Genomic DNA, 24465 nt, shown 5'->3' on the forward strand with positions numbered 1-24465 from the left:
CATTTATATTGGGACGGATCATGAACTGTGAGTGACTTGTAACAAATATTCACACATAATATCTAGTACACATGTGCATTAAGAAGACAAAGGAATGAGAATTTTTACGACTAACAATGAAATTGACTCATTTGGGAACTTGGAATGGAATCACGAGGCCAATTTCGAAAAAGTTTAACTCAAAATTTTGGTTAGGTATTTATTGGTTACTTCATGGTAAGTTGAGGTTTTTTTCATGGACGCAGACCCTGGAGTCATTAGCTTTCACCTCATTCATATTAAGAGTCATTTTACATCAAAAATTGTATTTTAATTGAAAACTGGCTAGAAATCAATCTTATTTCAACTGAGCCTTGAAAGGAGCTGATGGCAATTTCCATCAAAGTACAGGAAGTAAAAGACGAAATATACAAATTAAAAATTCCATTCAAAATACAATATCCTAAATTCAGCAGCAATAATAATGCAAGAATCAATCTGCTGAATGGACCATGCACCCCGATACATTATCACCATTCTTCACATTTTTGATTATCTGGGCTTCACCTCAGACACTTTTAACTGATAAAAATAATAACTAAGGATACCAACTACATGTATGTGAAATGCTTGATTATCTCACGATTTCAATATCCAACACCCCCTGGTGAAAAAATAGCGTATCAGTGAATTTGGAACTCATCACAATATATTGTAGAAGTAGTCATAGCCTTTTGCTATTGATCGAGTCATGGTTACAACATAACCTGCTGACCAAAGTAGGCAAATGTCACAACTAATTTCTCAAATCATTTCACCCAAATTCGTAATTTCGTAAAATTGTATGGTTCAAATGAATGGAAAATGGATATACAGACAACGAACAATTATCTAGGGATCGGGCCGATAGATCCACCGCACTGAGCTTAGCTCTTTCAGCGCTCGCTGGTTGATTGATGCCTTCGATCTCTAGAAAAAGTTCCACATATCCTCCGGTAGTACCAATCCCAAATTGCTTCCGCCGGCCCTTTATACATATGGGAATACAATGTTATTCTGCTATTCAACGCCCCCTGGTGAGCAAATATAAAATCAATGAGCTTGAAACTCCACATGATGATCATAGAAAACTATACGAGCAAAAGCTTATGCAATAGTCCGCTGTGACTGAAGTCTAAAACCGGAGGAAAAAACCACCAGAAATTTGTGATTTCATCACCACTTTCGAAAAGTGATAGTCAAGACTGTCGGTGAATTGGTGAATGCACAGCCTGCAGATTGACACTTGTATTTGATAAGGCATGTCACCTTTAGCGACAGTCGTTGAAACATTTTCAAAATGAACTCAAATAATACATACATACTCTTATAATGGTTAGAAAAAGCTGAACAGACAAACCAACTTTTCCTGGATGACAATCGCCAAAATGATAGCCAGTATATAATAATTTGACTAAACATATCCCGATACACACGCTCATATAAAAAGGACGGTTTCTAAAATGTAAATGCTACCACGTGTCTCCTATTAACTCGAGTTCGTTATCGTTTTGCGCCAGTCGGTTTTTGATCGAGTTTTGAATCACTTGTAAACTTTCATCGTCGAGATCTTCGAGTAACGTCAAGATCGCTTTTACCGTATTCACGTTCTGTAAATAGGAACACGAGAGAGACATATTATACATGAGAACTAACAAAAAAGCGAAGCTCAAATTTTTCTCAGGCCAACATCTAGGTCCACCTTCATCAATAAGCAGGGGGTGGGTTGGGTCTTTTTTCGATCTAATTACTGAGTAAGGTGGAACTAACGATAGAAATGAATCAGAGTTTCTGAGGCTATAAAACGAATGTCCATAACGATTAATTCATCTCATCTTAAACACAGCTAACAAGATTTGAAACTCAGAAAATACAATAAGGTAAAGAAAGGAGTTGAATTCGTCAATTACAAAAACCTAATTGAAGCAGGCAGTGCATGATATATATAAAACAAGGATTCACACGAAGCATTAGGTAATTGAGGTAAAATTGCCCAGAAACTATTCAGTAAGAAATATAAAACAAGGCTAAAATTGATTCAATAACAGTAGAATAGCCACACTCAAACGTGGAGAATAGATGATATAACGAAAACCCACTATGTACAGATTTAAAAGTTTGAAACCCAGAATTTATTTAATCAAAAATTAAGAAGACAACGTTTCAAACCCTCGTGCTACAAATCAGGCGCGCGAGTCGAGTGTTTTAATTTTCGATTGAATAAATTTTTGGTTTTAGAACTTTTAAATTTGTACATGTTTTTATGATATCATTGGTTCAATAACATTTGCGAGCAATCATAAGGCCAACATTGAGATACACACAAACACAGAAAAAGAAAAATATACATTAATAAGGGAATTATTTATGATTCACACTTCTTTCATTGAACATAAATAACAAAGACTAAAGTATAGAAAATAAGTGTACACTCGGTGCTCGTTTAAAAACTATTAGGTATAAACGCCAAGAATGAGGCGATCACCTAGGGTTTAGAAAATGTATGCAAATTATGCTAAAAGCTGGTGGCCAAAAGAATCATGTAGGTCACAGTCGACTCGTCCGAACTCGAACCCATTGGTTAGGACCAATGATTTTTGTTTGATAATTAAAGTTAAACAATGGAAATTTACCCGTAACAGGGTGGCCACTTTCCACCCATTTATAAATTCCCTGATTTTTCTATTTTATAATGAAAAATTCCCTGAATTAAACCACGGGTCAACCCGGGCCAATTACGAAGGACCTGTCACATGCCAAAAGGGCACTTCAATATCCAAAAAGGCAATATAGGCGTACTCTCCCGATGAAATGCACCAATTACGTATCTTAGTTGACGAAATGAGGAAGGGAACTCACAAATTTGATGGACTTGTACAAGCCTTACATAACAAGTCTCCCTGAAGCAACCCTGAATTTGCAAATCACGTATTGATTAAGAAATACCTGGTCAACAGCATATTCCCATTGTAAAATCTGTCAGGAAATTCCCGAGTTTTCCCCGATTTTTCCAATTCCCTGAGTTTCAAGGTCAGTGGCCACCCTGAGTAATTATCATTGAACACAAACATCAAAAACTTAAAACTTATGTTCGAATATAAATTTTCCATTGATCAATTCAGCTTGAAAGATTTCAAGTTCGAAGGAGTCTACCATATTTATATATATAATATCACGATACACCGAAAATTTATCAAACGTTACTAGAGGCAGTAAATGAGAGAGTGAGGGACGGTAAATGTACCTATCATTTATTTTCTATTCTGTCGTCTTTTCTCCTAAAATTATAGCAAGAGCGTGAAAATTTTTGACAAATTTTTTCGCAACTTCGAAACAAATTGCCGCGCACGAAATCGCTACTCACCCTTGCTTTGGAATTGGACGATTGAGGTTTCGATTTTGCCGGCGACATCTTATCGGCCGTTAGCGGCTTCAAACCAAGTTGTTCGCGTATTTTACTGAAAACGAAAGATTTCTTTTTTGTGAAATCATCGATCAATTCGAAAAGTTGTAATCCTAGATAAATCTATTCATTCGAATTAAAAAAATATATTTCGAATCAGCTACTCAATGAAAATACAAGAACAATAGGACCTTGATCCAACTTATGGTCTGACCAACAGGCCAAATTTTAGCACGGGACAAATGATTGCGTTTGAATTGGTACCGGAAATGACCCACTTCACTTTGTTTGAGTATTGTTTATCGAATGAGTGGTTTACGCGTGAACGCGCACTCTCTAATTAGGCACGGGCCAAATTTGGCTCCAGCCCGATTCGTACCAAATCATCTCCGTGTGATCGAGGCTTTAATTTCAATTTTCTGGTACCAATGAAATTAATCCATTTTACGAGAAATGAGTAAGTTCCATATTTTTTGGTTGAGATTTGGTTTTAACTCTTAGCCAAATTCACCGTACTTAGCTGAGAATTACGGAATTACGGAATTGGGTCCGGATGCTTAGTCGGACGATGAATAATATCGGATTAAGCAGATCTACTTTCATGTTGTAAACATACTTAGTTTCGGCGAATGTCACTGTATTATGATCGGTGATCTTCTCTTCGCGACTCGTTTCGGCCGATTTCGGGCGACGTTTGTTGTTTTCGTTGAGTTGATGCGGCAAGTTCAATTCGATTCCTTGTTCGATGGCGTCGTTTATTTCTTCCTCTTGAACGGCTATAGAAAAACACGGATATAAAAACAATTAAGCATCATAATTCAAAATGTGAATGATCACGACGAGACATTCAATTTAGTATACTATATACTTACGTATATTGTCGAGTTTTTGTAAGTTCGGCAGCGCTTTCAGTACGGTCATTCGGTATCCATCGCCCATAGCGCACGGATTATCGGCTAACCACAGGGTACGTAGTTGAGGAAGTTTCTTCAGATAGCAGATCTCCGATAGGCTGGCGATTTTATTTCTGCGTATGTACAATTCCTGCAGGTGTCGGCAGTACTGAAACGGTTGCAGAGTCGTGATACTGTTCACGCTGAAACGTATAATAAAACCGAAGACGTGGATATATTTCGCAGATCCGACATTATGCTACGCTGCTAAGCCTTACCGGAAGGATCAAATATTAATGATTGGAAAATCAGTAATATTATTGCGTTTTATTCAAAAGTCCAAGTTGGCCATGTCTTCGTTAGGCACGTGAGCGCACAATTTCCTCATAGAATAGGTAGGTAAAGATTTAAGGTTTAGGATTAGGTTTCTATCTACCATTAGACCCAGTGTGCAGTTAGTTGTGGATTTAAACTAAATTCCATTTGATGCTTTCTTGTATTTTTTTAAAGTCCAGCAACTTAATGCACATGCGTAACGTTAGTTAACAATCAGAATCATCGCCATATTGTGAAAATATCGGCTTCTTGGTGCAGACATACATGTAATTCTAAATGCCAGTGGCGCTTCTATCAAACTTAAGAGAACAGATCTACACAAAAAGATTAATGGTCCCATGTACCAGCAAGATGTGTAGGCGCTGAAGGTAAGGTTTGGGTATCACCCTCCCTACAAATATATTTGATAATTTGGTACGCCTATTTAGCAGGGAAATAATCCAGCCTTGTGCCGAAAAATGTGTGAGAACACGAATTACAAATCGTGTTTTCATCAGATCTTGCAGTAATCAGATTTCAGCACTCCAAGATCAGATAAGTTTACCTACCTCAGACTAACTATTTCTACTTGCTTCATCTTGCTAACTATTCCGATATCATCCAGTTCACTTGCCCTATAAAAATCAACAGATTGAGACATTACAATTCATTTCTTGCCACTCAAATAGGATTTATGCCATTACTCAAAAGATCGAATGATTCATATCGGAAGGCGTTATTGAGCAGGGACGTACGAGCAAAGGCAGTACCGAGCAGCGATGTACTGATCGAAGGAGATAATTTTATGAGGCCTGTATGGGATAGCAAGAGGCCCACGAAGCTTCGGTACTGATATTATAAATCGAAGGACATGTATCTTTCTTTAGAAGCGTTCTTTAGATTGATATGGAATAATCTTTTCAGAGAGGAACCGATGAATAATTTTGTTTACATTTTTTCAACTGAATGGATGGTAGATGTGCCAGGAACGAATGCTTCAGTTTGGTTTTTTTCCCAATGATTTATGCTAAATAAGTTACGGGACATGTCATGATAGATCTGCATTGAAGTTCTATTTCGACGCAGATGGAATGGTTAAACTTCGATTTTTCATGCTTAAAATTGCAGAATTTTGGTTTAAACTCTCTTGTGATGCATGATACATTGGATTCAGTTCCGATTCAAAAAACAAAACAATGAACAATAGCAACACTTCACAAAAGGTGAGAAGCGTTATTAATTGATCGATCTGTACCAGAAACTGAAACATCAATCTTTTATTTCATTTAAAAATTCATAAGAAACAAATATTTTTCTTCCTATAATTCAACGTTTCAATAAAAATTCTCAGGCGCGATTCAGACAGTGGCACCGTAGGCAGGTGCTACCGGCGCGAAAATCTCGTGCCTTTTTTCATGCCCAAAGTAGAAAAGGGCACTTTTTTCCGAGACTAGACGTGAAATTTTAAACAAAAAGCACATAATTCTTCAAGATTTTGTCTTTATTGCCTGGAAACTAAATCTCAATGCAGTTAATTTGCTAGAAAGCACTGCGTATCAGGACTTTGATTGCTTGGAAATCGCAGCAAGAAAGCAGATTTCAAAATTGCAGAATGCCCTTTTTGTTTTGAAATACCCTTTTTATAAGTTAGTTGTTCTACCCTCGACACTGGTCCCTGGATCCGTCCCTAATTCATGACTCTATTCACTAACAGTTATACCCGCTACCATTCTCTGATTACAACAGTTTCTCATTGCCAGGAAGGAATTTGCTCGGGTAGTTCCTAAATAATTCCAAGTTAGGGCAATTTTCTATTGAAAATTTCATATCTCACTGAAAATAATAATAATATAGATTTGAAATAATTGAAAAGTCGAATGTCTTTTTAGACCAGAGCAAATTGGATTCAAAATTTAAAATATAGCTGTAAAGCAGCGATAACGGGTTTTCTACACGGTCTTGTTAGTATTATTGTTCTTGTCTGGATAATGTGTCGACCACGATTGCTGACGCAGCGGCACCATGTTATCGAAAATGAAGGGAATTTAGAATCCAGTTCAACAGTCAAAACGGTTTTATAAAAACAGTCTACAAATAGTAGATTAGGCCTGCTTGAAACCTATGGATGACTGGACCAGATATTTTGACTCTGGAAAATCGATCGAAAGGCCTATAGTCGTCTTGGATTTAGAATAAAAGCATTTGATATGGTACTACATCAGCGATTACTAAACAAGCTATTAGGAAACGGCATTAATGATGGCCCTGATGAAGGCAGCTAATGAAAAGGTGTTTCGTGTCAAGATTTGCGTGGCAATGTCGGCAGTTTCAGTTGACATTAATTGCTCATTATCCTGAACTTTCTAGCTTACTCATATAAAGTCTCTTGTTATTTGGGAAATTTATCAACTCTCATTTCCTTTCCCTCTGTTTCTTCGTTTTCCTTTCCTTTCTACTGGGGCTTGCGACAGCGGACTTAAGGCTCTGCTTGGCCCACACAGAAAGCTCACTCTTTTTATAACCGTGCTTGTTTAGAAATTGTAAATTTTATTGTTTGCTTGTTTTTTCTCTCAATCTCTGCACATAGCCTGTCATGCTTTCCATGAAATAAATTTGAATTTGAACATTTTCCAAATTGTGTCTAATGAGTGGAACCTTAAAAAAAGAGGTCAACGCACAGTCTATTGAGGTAAATCTCTTCCTTTGGAGATTCCGAACCTCCAGGGTCAGTATTATTCCATAAGGTTATGAGACTAATAAGCAAATGGATGTTATGAATTTACTTGCCAAGAAAGCTGGTAAAGAGTAAGGGTCTATGTTGACGCTGGAACATACTGGTATAGATTTGTCATTGGCAAACAATGTGGGGACATAAAGTGGACACGGGCCTTCTTGCACATATAGCCGCGATCACACGGACACGATTTGGCCCAGTCCAAATTGGCACGGGTCAGGCGCGGGCCAAATTTGGCCCGTGCCTAATTAGAGAGCGCGTTCACACGCAAACCATTCACTCGATACTAAACAATGCTCAAACAAAGCGAAGTGGATCATTTCGGGTGCCAGTTGCAATTCAAACGCAATCATTTGTCTGGTGCTAAAATTTGGCTTAGGCCTGATCCGTCCTGATTTGTGTGAACAGTTGTTCCGGGCCAAATTTGGCACAGGCCAAATTTGGGCCAGTCCAAAAATGCTCGTGTGATCGCGGCTTATAAGTCCCATACGTTCTGTTCGTCGATTCTCCAACATCTTCCGTTCTAAAATAGCCGAGACTTTTTGCTTATCACACCCGTGAATACAATCTGAGACAGCAAGTGCTGCATTGAAGTGCAATTCATCTAAACGAGCAATAAAAAGGAGAAATTTGTTAGGAGAAACTCGTAGCAGATCCCTGGAATGACGATAAACACGCGTGGATTCATCAATGTTTATGGCTCGACAGCGCTTTCAAAATTTAGAGTAGTAAATATCCTGTGGATCGGTAACATGTACTGATGAAGAATATCTATGGGTTATCGTTAAAACTACTGTTTGAAGACCGCGGCTGAATGTTTAATTAAGTTGTTTATTCATGCTTGAATTGATAATCAAAGTGATGAGCAACCTGCGGTGGATTTCAGAATGACAACTCAGAAACCATGGCGACTCATCGAACAGGGCCCAATCTTTGATGTTGCCGGCCAGACAGTGCTTTTGTAACGTTGATTCATCAAAATACGGATGAAGTATCTGTAGATCGAAGTGAGCTAAATAATATCTAACGGATTGTATCAGAAACAGCGGTAAGCCTATGCATTCTTAACGATAAATGTGTGGAATAAAATAACAATAATAATCACGAGAATAACAATAGGGTCTTCTGTGAAGAAATGGAAAACCCTTATTAAAATGTTATTTGTGAGTCACTATGCATTTTTAATGAAAAATGTGTGGAATAAAATAACAATAATAATCACGAGAATAACAATAGGGTTTTCTGTGAAGAAACGGAAAACCCTAATTAAAATGTTATTCGTGAGTCACTGTAACCAGTCCACAGTTGATATGGGTTCAAGTTTTCTGAAGTGAATCACACTTGAAGTCTATGGTTATTTGACAGATTTTCGACAGCGGATTTTCATACAGAAATATTCACGAATTTCTCGTCCCAGTAAAAGATATATGTAAAAATTGACGACGCAATTACACATTTCGAACTGCGCGAATATGTCGTATAGAAAATCCGTCTGTTCCGGCGGGATCGGTAAAAATGTGGTGATAGTAGATGGGAGCGTACATATCGCGAACGCGAGCGAAACCGTTACGAGCATTATCGTCGTACGTTTCGATTTCGTCGTTTTCTGATCGGACGAGACGATTTTCGAACCTCTGAACAACTGAACTATTATAACGGAATTCGACGAAATGATCAACGTTAACGGTATGAGGAAAACCTGGATGACGATTATGGAGAAAAACTTTTTTTGGTCGGATAATTCGTGGTAACACCCGAAAAACCGGTCGGTGAAATGTATCGACAAAGCGGGGCTGAGGTATATAACCAGAAAATTTACTGCGGTGATTATCAATATGGTGAATCTAGCGAATCTAGGTGTACATATCAAACGAGATGTGAACGGGAAGAGAACAACTGCCGCGCGTTCTAGAGATACGGCTACTAGTAACCACGCACTATCGATAACTGCGAGTTGTATTGTGAACTCATATATTTTACAACTGATCAGCGAATTCATGATGAATATCGGACCGTCTTTAACGTACATGAGAACGAACTGTAAAACGGGCGTCAGCGTATAGTTGACGCAGACTGCGAAATCGTTGAGCGACAAAACGACGAGATAGTTAGCGTAAGATAAACCGCGGAATCTGCGATTTATCATTATCAGGAAAGTAGCCGAATTTCCAAACGCTCCGAACAGGAACACGACAGGCAGAACGGCCAGGAACGCAGTACGGTAGATTCTGGACTTGTTCACCACGGACATGAGAACTATGTAACTATGAAAAGTTCGACCGATTTGCATCTGAGTAGAATTCATGATTCATGACAATTAATTGTTGAATGTATAAGCAGACCGACGCAATATTCTTGCGACAATTTGTTCGTAAGATTCATTGTTTGTATCGAATTAAAAATCAATTCTCAGAAATCTAACGCAATTTACTCAGATTTCGTGAAAGTTTATTATCGTGTAAAATATAAATGGAACTAAATTTAATGTAGATATTCGTTGTACAAGAATTCATTGTAAATGCTGAAGCCAGGAGTTCTCAATTGGTTATTACAAAAGAGGCATTTTCTATTTTCTATTTGAAGAATTTTTCTACAAGAAGTGTAAAATGTTTGATGGATTTTTTCACGATATACCGAAACAATGAATCGGTCAAACTCCAACATTAACAGTGGCAAATAAAGCTGTATCTTCACTCTGAAGTGAAGATACGAGATATCACTGTTAAGTCAAAAGAACCGACTTGAGCAGAGTTTACTGTACCATCCAACTCAGATATCGCTCTCAAGTCAAATAGTCCGACTTGAGCGGAATGTCTGATCCAACTCAGATCACTCTCAAGTCAAATGATCTGACTTGAGCGGAGTCTTCTGTACCATCCAACTCAGATATCACTGTCAAGTCAAGTGATCTGACTTGAGCGGAGTCTAATGTGCCATCCAACTCAGATATTGCTCTCAAGTCAAATGATCTGACTTGACCGAAGTCTACTGTACCATCCAACTCAGATATCGCTCTCAAGTCAAATGATCTGACTTGACCGAAGTCTACTGTACAATCCAACTCAGATATCGCTCTCAAGTCAAGTGATCCGACTTGAGCGGAGTCTATTTTATCATCAAACTCAGATATATAGAAACTTACCACGGAAAAATGGATTATGCAATTCATGTAATGTCATTGAAGACAAGTTCCACTTGTTTAATTAGAATATATACAATTAAATGATATTAGATTAGACTTGTTCAAAACTGTGAAATGATATTTACCCAGAATCTCCAAACTGGGACAGCCTAGGAAGTCATAAACAATGATACTATTACTTGATCAAGTTTATGATTGATTTTCGGTGTATCTTGGTATGAATATAGCACTGGGTAGTTCTCTGAACATGGAAATCGGAGTCCCCACAGATCAGTCATTCTAGAATTCAAGGACTTTTCAAGGAGAAATTTTCAAATTTCAAGGATTGTATGTATCAGTTCCATATCCCAATTACAGTACACTCCTCCTTAGTCAGTTCTGTTTATCTCAGTTAACTGTTAATTCAGTGACTTAGTAGGCAAATACAATCCTTTACACAAACTAAACTCTGGTTTTAATTCAGTAACCGCCTAAACCATTTAATTCCATGTAATCTGCGTGTATTAGACGACTACTAGCCTAACTAGATGGTACTACGAGTTGAAGTTACTCAGTTAAAGTTTGAAATCAAATTTTTGTATCCAGAACTGTGGAACTGGATCCAGGACTGTGGGACGGTGGAATTTGATTCAGAACTGTGGAATTAGATCGAGAACCTCTAAATTGAATCTAGAACTGAGGAATTTGATCCAGAACTGTGAATAGAAGGCCTGATAAAACAATACCTAAATGGTCCTGATAAATGACTGCCGTAATCAAAGAACTGATTGTTGATAGGCCTAGCTGGTTATTTTAGTTTTTAGTTTAGTTTAGTTTATTTTGCTCAACAAAAAGACATTTCCTTAGAGCACAGAAAAAAATTACAAAATTACAATTCATGTGTGAAAACATACATAGATGGGCAAATTACATAAACATACGTATATAGACATAGACACCATAAATCTAACCTATTACCTTTTGGACACTACTGGTACCGTTGAAGCGTGGCGATTGCTTAACCCTTTAACCGGCAAGTATTTTTCGGCCTATGAGAGATTTTGGACCTTGCAAGGGGAAAACTTAATAACTCAGTAGATATGAGGGATAACCCCATACTGCATGTTTTTATGAAAGCTCTTTTCACATGCTTTCAAATGATACCATGTTTGCGAACTTTGAGAGTTACCTTCAGGGTCTGATCCCAAGGTCACAGATCCCAAGGTCATCCAGATTTTTGGGCTACCCTTCATCCCAATATGAATTATCATCAGAATCTTTCATTACCATGTCCAAAATATCAGCCAAACTCACTAGAGAACGTCTTTAGTGCATAGGCCATTACTACTAACGATCAGTGCTTCACCTAGCCAAAAATAGAAGGGCTGTCCGCCCTGCCCCCGAAAATAACCGCCCTTGTGCCCTTCAGATGTGTCCCATGCTCGCCCTTGTGCCCTCATCACTTGCCGTAGGTCCGCCATCCTGCCCTTGTCAGTCACGAGTAATGAGTCAGGGCTTTCAAAATAAGCCGACGCATCCGACTGTTAGTAAGTTTCCTGCGACGGCTATGAAATATCTCGTATGATATCAACGATAGTAGCTCATGTGATCAGTGGTTATATTCAAATCTACTGCAGTCAGGGCCAAATTCGGTTTTCGTATCTAGTCGACTAGTGGTCGGAACTAATAACCGAATGCGCTTGATTTTCGAACTATTTCCGGAATATAGTTCCGACTGACGGACATTCGGTTTCCTTGAGTTCAACTATAGTCGACTAACTCAGATAACCGAAGGTGGCCCTGTGTGCCATCGTGTGAAAACGTGCCTCAGACGCGTGGCCTAGTTTAAGTTTCCAGGAAATTGGCTGACTTCCAAACTACTGCCAATCATTCTAGCGACTGCTGTTGTAAAGCTGGTAGTGTATATTCCATGGATTGTTTCGTTTAGAACACATCGTGATGCTCTGGATCTTTTTATCTAGACTATTAGACAAATTTTATATATACAAGGTGAAAAACTTTGTTGCGTGAACTCACAGAGAGACTCCCACAGACAATTAGTTTGAGTAGCCTAATAGCAGTAATGTGTTCTTAAGCTGGCTGCTTACCAATTATCAACAGTTACTTGCCAATCACTAACACTATCAATTTAAATCAATTAATTTGATATTTCTAAGATAAAAAATATGCAATTTCATGTAGGCCTATACACTATTGCTGGTTCTTTTTCGCTGTATTTGCTACTTGAGCTTTTTTCTGCAATTTTTTTGGTCTGTAACTGGTTTTCCAAATCATTTTGAAAGCCCTATCTAGATTAACTTCTGTTCACAGGCATAGGTGTAAGGATGTACTGTGGTCAAGTGTGTCACTCATGGCAAAATCAGAGTTAAACATAGTTTCTAGTCCTCAATCGTAGTAGGGGGTACCTCGATTCTATGCAATAGGGGACATCGCAGTTTGCCCCTAAAACAGACGTGAGCGCATTATAATGTGCCCTTGCTCCGATGGAATCACGCACAAAAATGCCCTCATTTGAAATCAGCACCCTGCCCTTTTTTAATGCAAGATGAAGCACTGAACGATATTCTCAATTTTGGAAATCTGACCCACGTGACATGTGGTTTCCATACCCCCTTCTACATGCCAAATGTATGATATATCACTTTCCAACCTTGTTAGACATTGTAGGCCGTCTGGTGTCGCCATCTGCTGATAGGAAAATGAGTTAGAATGCTTCACCGAAATCTATACTTGACTATTCTATTCACTATAGCTGGTCTATTCAAATGGGTCGCTAGCGACCGATTGCCATTTAAAGGGTTAAGACAAAAGTATGGGCTAGCCTTCTTTATAAAATGAGCCAGATTTATTAGGGTTTGTTCGTGGATTTAGTCACACCACACCTGAATGGTCACCACACCGAACTGTCGATCTTCAGTGGTCTAGTAGTTGCCATACCCGAGTTCAAATTCTTTTGTAATAACGAATTGGGAACTCCTGGCTTCAGCATTTACAATGAATTCTTGTACAACGAATATCTACATTAAATTTAGTAGCGCATATATACTTTACGCGATAATAAACTTTCACAAAATCTGAGTAAATTGCGTTATATTTCTGTGAATTGATTTTTGATTCGATGCGAACAATAAATCTTACAAACAAATTGTCGCGAGAATATTGCGTCGGTTTGCTGATACATTCAACAATTAATTGTGATGAATTATGAATTCTACTCACATGCAAATCGGTCGAACTTTTCATAGTTACATAGTTCTCATGTCTGTGGTGAACAAGTCCGGAATCTACCGCACCGCGTTCCTGGCCGTTCTGCCTGTCGTGTTCCTGTTCGGAGCATTCGGAAATTCGGCAACTCCCTGATAATGATAAATCGCAGATTCCGCGGTTTATCTTACGCTAACTATCTGATCGTTTTGTCGCTCAACGATTTCGCGGTCTGCGTCAACTATACGCTGATGCCCGTTTTACAGTCCGTTCTCTTGTACGTTAAAGACGGTCCGATATTCATCATGAATTCGCTGATCAGTTGTAAAATATACGAGTTTACGATACAACTTGCAGTTATCAATAGTTCGTGGTTACTAGTAGCCGTATCTCTAGAACGCGCGGCAGTTGTGCTGTTCCCGTTCACATCTCGTTTGATATGTACACCTAGATTCGCTAGATTCACCATATTGATAATCACTGCTGTAAATTTTCTGGTTATATACCTCAGCCCCGCTTTGTCGATACATTTCACCGACCGGTTTTTCGGATGTTACCACGAATTATCCGACCAAAAACAGTTCTTCTCCATAATAGTCATTCAGGTTTTCCTCATACCGTTAACGTTGATCATTTCGTCGAATTCCGTTATAATAGTTCAATTGTTCAGAGGTTCGAAAATCGTCTCGTCCGATCAGAAAACTACGAAATCGAAACGTACGACGATAATGCTCGTAACGGTTTCGCTCGCGTTCGCGATATGTACGCTCCCATCTACTATCACCACATTTTTACCGATCCCGCCGGAACAGACGGATTTTCTATACGACATATTCGCGCAGTTCGAAATGTGAAATTGCGTCGTCAACTTTTACATATATCTTTTACTGGGACGAGAAATTCGCGAATATTTCTGTATGAAAATCCGCTGTAGAAATTACGTCAAATAACCATAGATTCCAAGCATGATTCACTTCAAACAACTTGAACCCATATTAACTGTGGACTGGTTACGATGACTTACAAATTACATTTTAATTTAGATCTTAAATTATTGACTGGTTGCAGTGACTCAGATATTACATCATAGAACATGTCATGAGCTACAACTTTTCCATTGATAATGGTAACAAAATATGCCTAGGTGCCAATACAATAAGGGAATACTTATGTTATTGTATTGTTCAACGCCCCCTGGTATATACGAATTACCTGGCCATATACAAAATCCAATGACCTTGAATCTCACCACAATTATAGACCATGTCTTGAGCTACAACTTTCCAATTGATTGTGGTAAGAAAATATGCATAGGTACGAATATAATATGGAAATACTAAGTTATTGAATTGTTCAACGTCCCATGGTGGCCATTTACAAAACCAATGACCTTAAAACTCACCACATTCATAAAGCATGTCAGCAGATACGATTTTGTAATTGATTGTGGTAACACACTATGCCTAGTTACCAATATAATATGGAAATACTAAGTTATTCTAGTTATTCAACGCCCCCTGCCATATGCAAAGCCCAAAGACCGCGAAACTCGCTTAATTCATAGAACATGTTATGGTAATGAGCTACAACTTTGCAATTGATCATGGTAACAAAATATGTCTAGGTACCAATATAATAAGGAAATACTAAGCTATTCTACTTATCAACGCCCCCTGGTGACTATATGGAATAATTAATTACCTTGAAACTCACCGAAATCATTGAACATGTCATGAGCCATAACTTTTCAATCGATTGTGGTAACAAAATATGCATAGGCACGAATATAATATAGAAATACTAAGCAATTGCATTGTTCAATGCCCCTGGTGGCCATATACAAAAACTTATGACCTTGAAACTCACCACAATCATAGAACACGTTATAAGCTACAACTTTCCAATTGATTTTGGTTACAAAATATGCTTAGGTATCAATATAATGTGGAAATACTTTTTTCCACCTACAAATGAACTGATGACACCAAGATGGCCGCCAACTGCGTCATAAATGGCTGATCAAATTACCAGTCACAGGTATAAAAGATCTCTTCCCAAAGAATACCCATCACAAATTGCAATGAAAACTGGCAAACCCTTAGGAAGTTACGGGACTCAAAATTGACATCTTTGGGCACAAAAAAGGTCACAGGAAAGCCATCTTGAGTCCGATCGACCCAATTTTTCTAATGCTGATGGGCCCTTGGGATTTACAAATATATCTAAAAGATCAAGGTAATTGATCAAAGCATCTTCAAAATTTCCCTCGAAAACTTCAACAAGAGCCCCAAGGGGCACAATGGCCAGCCTGTCAGATTTGCTTTTTATAAATGATGTAATCTGTGGGTTATATTTATCAATATACACTCCCTGCTCAATATCATTTACATAGTAAAATCGTGTGTTAACACAGACAGCAGGAACGAATGTAATATAGAAATACTAAGTTATTGTATTGTTCAACGCCCCCTGGTGGCCATAAAAAAACCAATGAGCTTGAAACTCACCTCGATCATAGAACATGTCATGAGCTACAACTTTCCAATTGATTATAGTAGCAAAATATGCTTAAGTATCAATTATGATGTGGAAAAACTTTTTTTCCACCTACGAATGAGTACTGATGACCCCAAGATGGCTGCCAAGTGCGTCATAATTGCCTGGTCAAAAATACCCTCTCGGATATAAAAGATCCCTTTCCAAAGAATACCCATTACAAATTGCAATGAAACATGGCGCACCATTAGAAAGCTACAGTACTCAGAATTCAGGCCAAAATTGACATTTTTGGGAACAAAAAAGGTCACAGTACGGCCATCTTGAGTCCGATCGACTCAATTTTTCTCATGCCGATGGGCCCTCGGGGGATACAAATATATACGAATGATCAAGGTTATTGATAAAAGTGTCTTCAAAATTTCCCTCGAAAACTTAAAAAATGTGTAAAAAGTGCTGATTTTTGCGAACAACAATGGCTGCCAGTCGGCCATCTTGAATCTGACAGGGCCAGTTTTTGGCCTGAAGATGTGTCTAGGGTAGATACACGTATAAAACAAATATCAAGACATTATCTTGAAGCGTCTTCAAAACTTTGGAACTAACACGAACTATGTAGATGGTTATCTCTCGACCTCAAAAGCTTCAAGACCCATCTCAAAACAACTTTGTTCCATGCAGCATACCATTAACTCTCGGAAAGCGAATTGTATTTAACATTTTTTGGCAGAATAAAATTTGATTGAATTTGCAATTCGGGCACATGGCTAATTGGCATATCAAGGTCATACACCCGATTTGGTAAAACCTTTTTTCGCGAACCTTGCGCAATTGTCAAGGATGAATTTTCTGTAGAGCAAATAAAAATTCCTCCCAAACAACAAATCAACTAAAGATTTCATAGAAATCGATCTTGAAATACAATTTTAAATCTTAAAATAAAACCCGGAAGTAAAACAGCAGACGATACCGCGGATTCACGTGAACACCTGATTTCTGTAAACGAAATGTTGGTTGTGACAAAATTGTTCAGACGGTTTTAGGTGGTAATAAGTACGGAAACGTAACAACCATGGTCGACTTATTCGATGAAATCAGGCCTATGTGATATCCAAATTTTGACTTTTTTATTCTCCAGACCTCCCTGATATAGAAATAAAAGATTTTGGTGGTACGAAAGTGCAATCACAGCGCCGACGGGGACAGAGCCGTGTCAGAGATCGGCGGAGTGAAAATTGAGGTGGACGAACACGAAGAAGTAGGCTATTGCGCTACTTGAATCACGAAAACTCCTGGCGCGGCCCCGACGCTTTTCGTTGATTAAGTAATACAAATATCATGCAATGGGTTTTCACAATCTACCGCTGGTATTTACCGGATTTCAATATCACTCCAAAATTCAAAGAAACCTCGAAATATCGAACCGGAACACTTCCGGTAGATATCCGCGGCTGCCCAACCGGGAAACTTATTTGTTTCAATAGATATTGATAGGATCCATCATCTTCACCCGTCAAGGGATTCGAACCCACTAAGCTAAAGCCATGCCAGAATCGGGTCGGGCCAATCACAGCGCTTGTAACAAACCACATTAGGCTTCTGTGGAATTTCCCAGTAAATGGGCCAATCAGCAAACACGTAGCGAACGCGGAAGTATTGTCGCGTGTTGATACATGACGTCATGCGCAAAAGCGCCAGTAATGAAATCGCGATAATTCACGTGAACAGCTGCTGATATTTTCAGATAAACCAATCACAGGGAAGACACAACTTCCTGATTGGCTGATAAAAATTGAAATTTTCCCGATTTAACTTTCGTGAAAAATACAGAAAACATTTTTATGAGACCCTATTTCAAAATTCTGCTCGCTACGATTCCGAGAATGGATTACGCTTAAATACGTGATTTGTTCGAATATGCCCTCACTTGGCAAGCAAAAGAGCCTTTTGTGTGGAAAAAATGTCATTTAAATTCGCTCCATTTGTATAGAAATAGGCTCAGCCTACGGCTGGCCTAAAAATGTGTAAAAAGTGCTGAATTTGGCAAACAACAATGGCTGCCAGTCGGCCATCTTGAATCTGAGGGTCAGTTTTTGGCTGAAGATGTTTCTAGGGTAGATACATGTATGAACCAAATATCAAGACATTGCCTTGAAGCGTCTTCAAAACTTCCCAAAATAACTGGATTCCGTCTACGGACAACGGACGAAAAGTGAATGCAATAGCCCGCTGGGACTTAAGTCCCAAGTGGGCTAAAAAGGGCATTCTGAAACTTTGAAAATCTGCTTTTTGCTGCAATTTCCAAGCAATTCAGTCCTGAAACAAAGCGCTTTCTAGCAAATTAACTGCTTTGAGATGTAGTTTCCAGGTAATAAAGCCAAAATCTTGAAGAATTATGTGCTTTTTGTTAAAATTACCTACGTCGTCTTCTAAAAATGTTTTTGAGATTTGACGGTAGCACGTGCCTATGGTGCTACCGTCTGAATCCGCGCCTGCATTGTTTTGTGAATCAAACATTTGAAATGAACATAGAACTGAATAGAACTGAGCAAGTGGGTCCAGTTCCATACAGTTCCCACTTGAAATTTGAAAGTTGACACATAGGAAAAGAATTGATTTTAACTTTCTTTGTTTTCTTTTGTAATTCAGATTGGAAGATTTTGTCTAAAAAAAGCGTAAAATGTTTGATGGAGTTTTTAGCCATTTACCGAAACAATCGGTCGAACTCCAACTTTTACACCAGTAAATAAAGCTAAGCCGCGATCATTCACTCGATATTAAACAATGCTCAAACAAAGCCAAGTGGGTCATTTCCAGTAACAGTTATGTACCAGTCAATGTGCCTCGTACATTTACTGCAATGAATATGAAGCACCAGATTGGCAATGATACACTATGTAGGGTTATGTAGCCTAGTGAAAATTAGTATAATAGAAAATGTCTTGTTTGTAATAATGAATTGAAAACTCCTGATTTCAGCATTTAAACCTACAGCGAATTCTTGTACAACGATGATCTAAATTAAATTCAGTAATGTTTAAATCTTACACGAAAATAGACTTTCACGAAACCTGAGCAAATTGCGTTAGATTTCTGAGGATTGATTTTCAATTGGACGCGAACAGTAAATTTTAACGAACAAATTGTATGTAGAATATCGCGCCGGTCTGCTGATACATTCAACAATTAATTGTCATGAATAATACTCAGATGCAAATCGGTCGAACTTTTTACAGTTACATAGTTCTCATGTCTGTGGTGAACAAGTCTGGAATCTACCGTACCGTGTTCCTGGCTGTTCTGCCTGTCGTGTTCCTGTTCGGAGCATTCGGAAATTCGGCAACTTTCCTGATAATGATAAATCGCAGATTCCGCGGTTTATCTTACGCTAACTATCTGGTCGTTTTGTCGCTCAACGATTTCGCGGTCTGCCTCAACTATACGTTGATGCCCGTATTACAGTTCGTTCAGTACGTTAAAGACGGTCCGATATTCATCATGAATTCGCTGATCAGTTGTCAAATCTACGAGTTTACGTTTCAACTAGCAGTTATCGATAGTTCGTGGTTACTAGTAGCCATATCTCTAGAACGTGTGGCAGTTGTGCTCTTCCCGTTCACGTCTCGTTTGGTATGTACACCGAGATTCGCCAGATTTACTATATTGATAATCATCGCAGTTAATTTTCTGGTAATATACCTCAGCCCCGCTTTGACGATACATTTCACCGACCGGTTTTTCGGATGTTACTACAAACTATCCGACCAAAAAAAGTTCTTCTCCATAACCGTCATCCAGGTTTTCCTCATACCGTTAACGTTGATCATTTCGGCGAATTCCGTTATAATAGTTCAGTTGTTCAGAGGTTCGAAAATTGTCTCGTCCGATCAGAAAACGACGAAATCGAAACGTACGACGATAATGCTCGTAACGGTTTCGCTCGCGTTCGCGATATGTACGCTCCCATCTACTATCACTACACTTTTACCGATCCCGCCGGAACAGACGGATTTTCTATACGGCATATTCGCGCAGTTCGAAATGTATAATACTGTCATCAACTTTTACATATACCTTTTACTGGGACGAGAAATTCGCGAATATTTCTGTAAGAAAATCCGCTGTAGAAATTCATTCAAATAACTATAGATTTCATTACATTTTAATTCGAATTCCAAATCTAATTTGCATGGTTTAAAAAAATACAACTGTTCAATTATTTCAAATCTATACCATCATAATTTTGGGTAAAATATGAAATGGAAAAATGCCCTAACTTGAAAATAACTGCTAATAAATAGAGTCAAGTATTCTTATTCAAACGTTGAATTACAGGTACATTAACCATTCCATCTTCATCGAAATAGAATTTGAATGCTACTTACTAGGCCTAAAACCTAAATGTTTTCAAATTGCCAGTTTCTCAATATTCACAGAGTTTTCAAGGACTTTTCGGCATTTTGTTCATGAATTCAAGGATATTCAAGGACCTTGAAAAGCATTTTTCGTTTAGCAGGAGTTTTCAAGGAATCATGAAGTCGTTGGGACCCTGAGTTGGAATGACGGAAACCGAATAGCGGACGGAGTATCTATCAAAAGGCGGAATGGCGAAAAACTATGTTGCAATTGTAATAACTAATTACTCATTTATCTGGTTTTTACTGCACGCTACTAAGCGCAGAAAACAATAAACCGGTCGGTGAAATGTATCGACAGGGCCGAGGCAGATGAGGTATATAACCAGAAAAAGTCTACTGCGGCGATTATCAATATAGTAAATCTGGCGAATCTTGGCGTACATATCAAACGAGATGTGAACGGGAAGAGCACGACTGTCGCACGTTCTAGAGATACGGATACTAGTAACCACGAACTATCGATAGGCCTAACAGAAATACATCATCTTCAAGAATCATCTTACTTGAAGCAGATTTGACCATCAATAATTACGTTAGGCCTACGAGCTATTGAAGTAACATACCTATCGAACAATCTGACGAGAAGTTGGCTCCCTTGTCTTAAATTCGGTACCTAGGGGTCAAAAACTTTTTGCATTTTCAGGCCCCTTGTTTTTTTTTCTTTATATAGGCCTAGAACCTATGATACTGGGGTCAAAATTGTATGTGTTTAAGGCCCCTACGGGCAGTGCAGCTTGCTATAGGGGCTGCAAATGGAAACATTGCTTACGACTACTGCTGCTAGCCACCACAGTATTTGCCAAATTTGGGCTGTTTGTTTCTCTTTCCGTCAGTATTTAGGCCTATTTAAAATCAACACGAACACTAACAGTCATTGAACATAACAAATCCTGAATAACTTACCAACAATTCAGTTTTTTGACGCTTTCTAAATCTGACGCTCTTGTTCTGGCCAGTACCAGGTCTTCAGTTAATTTCGGCATATTGAAATGAATATTCACATTTGAGCTCACAGACCACTATTCGAAAATCTTCTATATCCTATAGTAAAGACAAGAAATTTGAGCGTTTAGTTCACATATAAGCGCGTATAAATCCAGGGGAAATCATGCTTTTCATGGCTGCTAGGCCAGCATCTTAAGATGCATTCAATGATAATAATAATTCAAGCACTCAAGTGGTTTTCGCCCTATACCCAATCTAAATTTTGATATCATCAGTTTCTTTAGAGTGGGGTATCCCTGCGCAGGTATAGGCCTACCAGTACATGTGAGCCGAATATTGAAGCGGATCGTGGTATCCTTACTCCAGACAAAACCAATCTAGGGAACCCCTCGTCTGAATACCAGTCATTGTTACAGGTTGTTTGGGGAACAACGGCTAGATACTAGACTACTTTCTTTTTTTTTAGTAGGAATGTCTGTCCGCTGGGATGTCTTCCAGGCCATATGTGACAGGATCATCGTGAGCAGTGCCTTAAGTGTGTCGACATGACTCCAGTTAAAAACTGCTGGGTCCAATCTAAGGCAGCGCTTGTCTGATTGCCCGGGACAAGTTTATTCTCATCAGGGCAAATAGGTTATCATTGAATATATACTGCGATGACAACGTAAGCGCGAATTAGTGTCGCAGAGGTGTGTCGTGTGTAAATGGCATGCGGGACCGGACAAGAGCATTGATCGATCTCCAACCCGCTTACAATCTCGCGTTCATTTGCCCACCAGACTTGTTTTAGTGCAATTTTATGTCTCAAAGCTAAAGCTTTTTTCCACTCAATAGAAAGGATTATCGTGCCACCAGTCGGACTGCCTGTGATGTTGTAAGGTCAGTTGATTTATGAGGGGCGAGCGAAATTTCAGATATGCTTGTCCAGGGCCAGAGGCCAAGTCAAGTGGCTTTTGTTTTTCTTTTGAACTGTTTTTCCTTGACCTTATCGACATCGAATCCCGAGAGATGTCTCAATACGTCATACAACCTTAATTTGACACCTATCCTATTTGTAGAACTATGACAACATTTATGGGGGATCTCTTTTTCATTCTGAAACTATTTTTGATCCTGCCTAGCGCATCTTGGAGCTACTAACCTAATCAAATACCAGACTCATTCATCAAGATTTATGGATTGATGTCTGTCTGCAGACATCTGTCTGTTTCCAGAACCTGTCATGTCAGGTCCCGAAAAAACCCAAACTCATGACAATATTTGACGAAACGGCGAAATATCTAGGCATGTGCTAGACGAATGGAAGAACATTTTGAGTTGAATGAATATTCTGACCCGTCGTTAATATCGAAAATGATTCAACAATAACGATAAGGAAAATGTTCTGACAAATAATTCATTTGAAAGGTTGATTTATAAGAAGAAAATATTTATGTGTAAACTATGACTTATTTCTGTATTAAAGGGAAAAAATAAGTTTCAGGCATAGATGAATTAATTAATGTAGAAGTAAGAGCACATTATAAGAGAATATTTTCGCTAGATGAATCGAGGTCTTGATATTTCGTTTCCGCAATAAGACACTGAAAATTATCTGCTCACTATCACAGTTCGGCAACACTCCTCACTGTCCTGAAGTCCTGAAGTCTCACTATTTATATTCATTGTCTTTATGATGTACATGTAAAAGAGCCGAATGCAATATAGAGACTGATTTTATTGAGACTGATTTTAAATCAACTCATCAATTTAAAGCATGAAGTTTTTCTTCTATCTATATCAGTTTTAATGCAGACCTGTCGCCACAGGTCCCGAGAAGCTCTGTAAAATGGCGCGAGCTGCCGTGTGAGGTCTCGCTTCAAAATTATTGTTTTATAGTAACTTAAGATTAACTATATCCGTGGTTAGCAATCTACATTATATTCATTACCATAAAGATACCATAAAAAGTGAAGTTTTTCCCAATTCATCAGTTTTAATGCAGACCTGTCACCACAGGTCCCGAGAAGCTCTGCAAAATGGTGCGCGTTGCCGTGTGAGGTCTCGCTTCAAAATTATTGTTTTATGGTAACTTAAGATTAACTCTATCTATGGTTAGCAATTTATATTATACTTATTACTATATAAAGGTTATAAAAAGTAAAGTTTTTTCCATTTCATCAGTTTTAGTGCAGACCTGTCACCACAGGTCCCGAGAAGCTCTGCAAAATGGCGCGAGCTGCCGTGTGAGGTCTCGCTTCAAAATTATTGTTTTATGGTAACTTAAGATTAACTATATCCATGGTTAGCAATTTATATTATACTCTTTACTATAGAGAGACCAGAAAAATTAATGTTTTCCTTCATTTCATCAGTTTTAATGCAGACCTGTCACCACAGGTCCCGAGAAGCTCTGCAAAATGGCGCGAGCTGCCGTGTGAGGTCACGCTTCAAAATTATTGTTTTATAGTAACTTAAGATTAACTATATCCATGGTTAGCAATCTATATTATATTCATTACTATAAAGATACCAAAAAAGTGAAGTTTTTCCGATTTCATCAGTTTTAATGCAGACCTGTCACCACAGGTCCCGAGAAGCTCTGTAAAATGGCGCGAGCTGCCGTGTGAGGTCACGCTTCAAAATTATTGTTTTATAGTAACTTAAGATTAACTATATCCATGGTTAGCAATCTATATTATATTCATTACTATAAAGATACCAAAAAAGTGAAGTTTTTCCGATTTCATCAGTTTTAATGCAGACCTGTCACCACAGGTCCCGAGAAGCTCTGCAAAATGGCGCGAGCTGCCGTGTGAGGTCTCGCTTCAAAATTATTGTTTTATGGTAACTTAAGATTAACTCTATCTATGGTTAGCAATTTATAATATACTTATTACTATATAAAGGTTATAAAA

The 24465-nt window shown here is 38.4% G+C and overlaps 1 protein-coding gene across 4 annotated transcripts; it reads right to left on the minus strand.

Moving 5' to 3' along the window:
- LOC141906909 (cilia- and flagella-associated protein 410-like) lies at window positions 1-22773 on the minus strand. 4 transcript variants are annotated; one of them, XM_074796383.1, is made up of 7 exons: window positions 22710-22773; window positions 21527-21664; window positions 5199-5264; window positions 4294-4517; window positions 4038-4197; window positions 3383-3476; window positions 1-1628 (listed from the first exon to the last, which is right to left on the minus strand). In XM_074796383.1, exons 2-7 carry the CDS (start codon window positions 21604-21606, stop codon window positions 1491-1493), a joined length of 762 nt encoding a protein of 253 aa, XP_074652484.1. In that variant the 5' UTR covers window positions 21607-21664; window positions 22710-22773; the 3' UTR covers window positions 1-1490. The 4 variants fall into 4 exon arrangements, with proteins under 4 accessions (XP_074652484.1, XP_074652488.1, XP_074652487.1 ...); XM_074796384.1 differs by lacking the exon at window positions 1-1628 and adding an exon at window positions 3155-3296; XM_074796387.1 differs by lacking the exons at window positions 21527-21664; window positions 22710-22773 and adding an exon at window positions 17581-17720.
- Window positions 22774-24465: the final 1692 nt, after the last annotated feature.

This window comes from Tubulanus polymorphus, chromosome 6, assembly GCF_964204645.1.
Source record: "Tubulanus polymorphus chromosome 6, tnTubPoly1.2, whole genome shotgun sequence".
In the NCBI taxonomy this organism is placed as follows: Eukaryota; Metazoa; Nemertea; class Palaeonemertea; order Tubulaniformes; family Tubulanidae; genus Tubulanus; species Tubulanus polymorphus.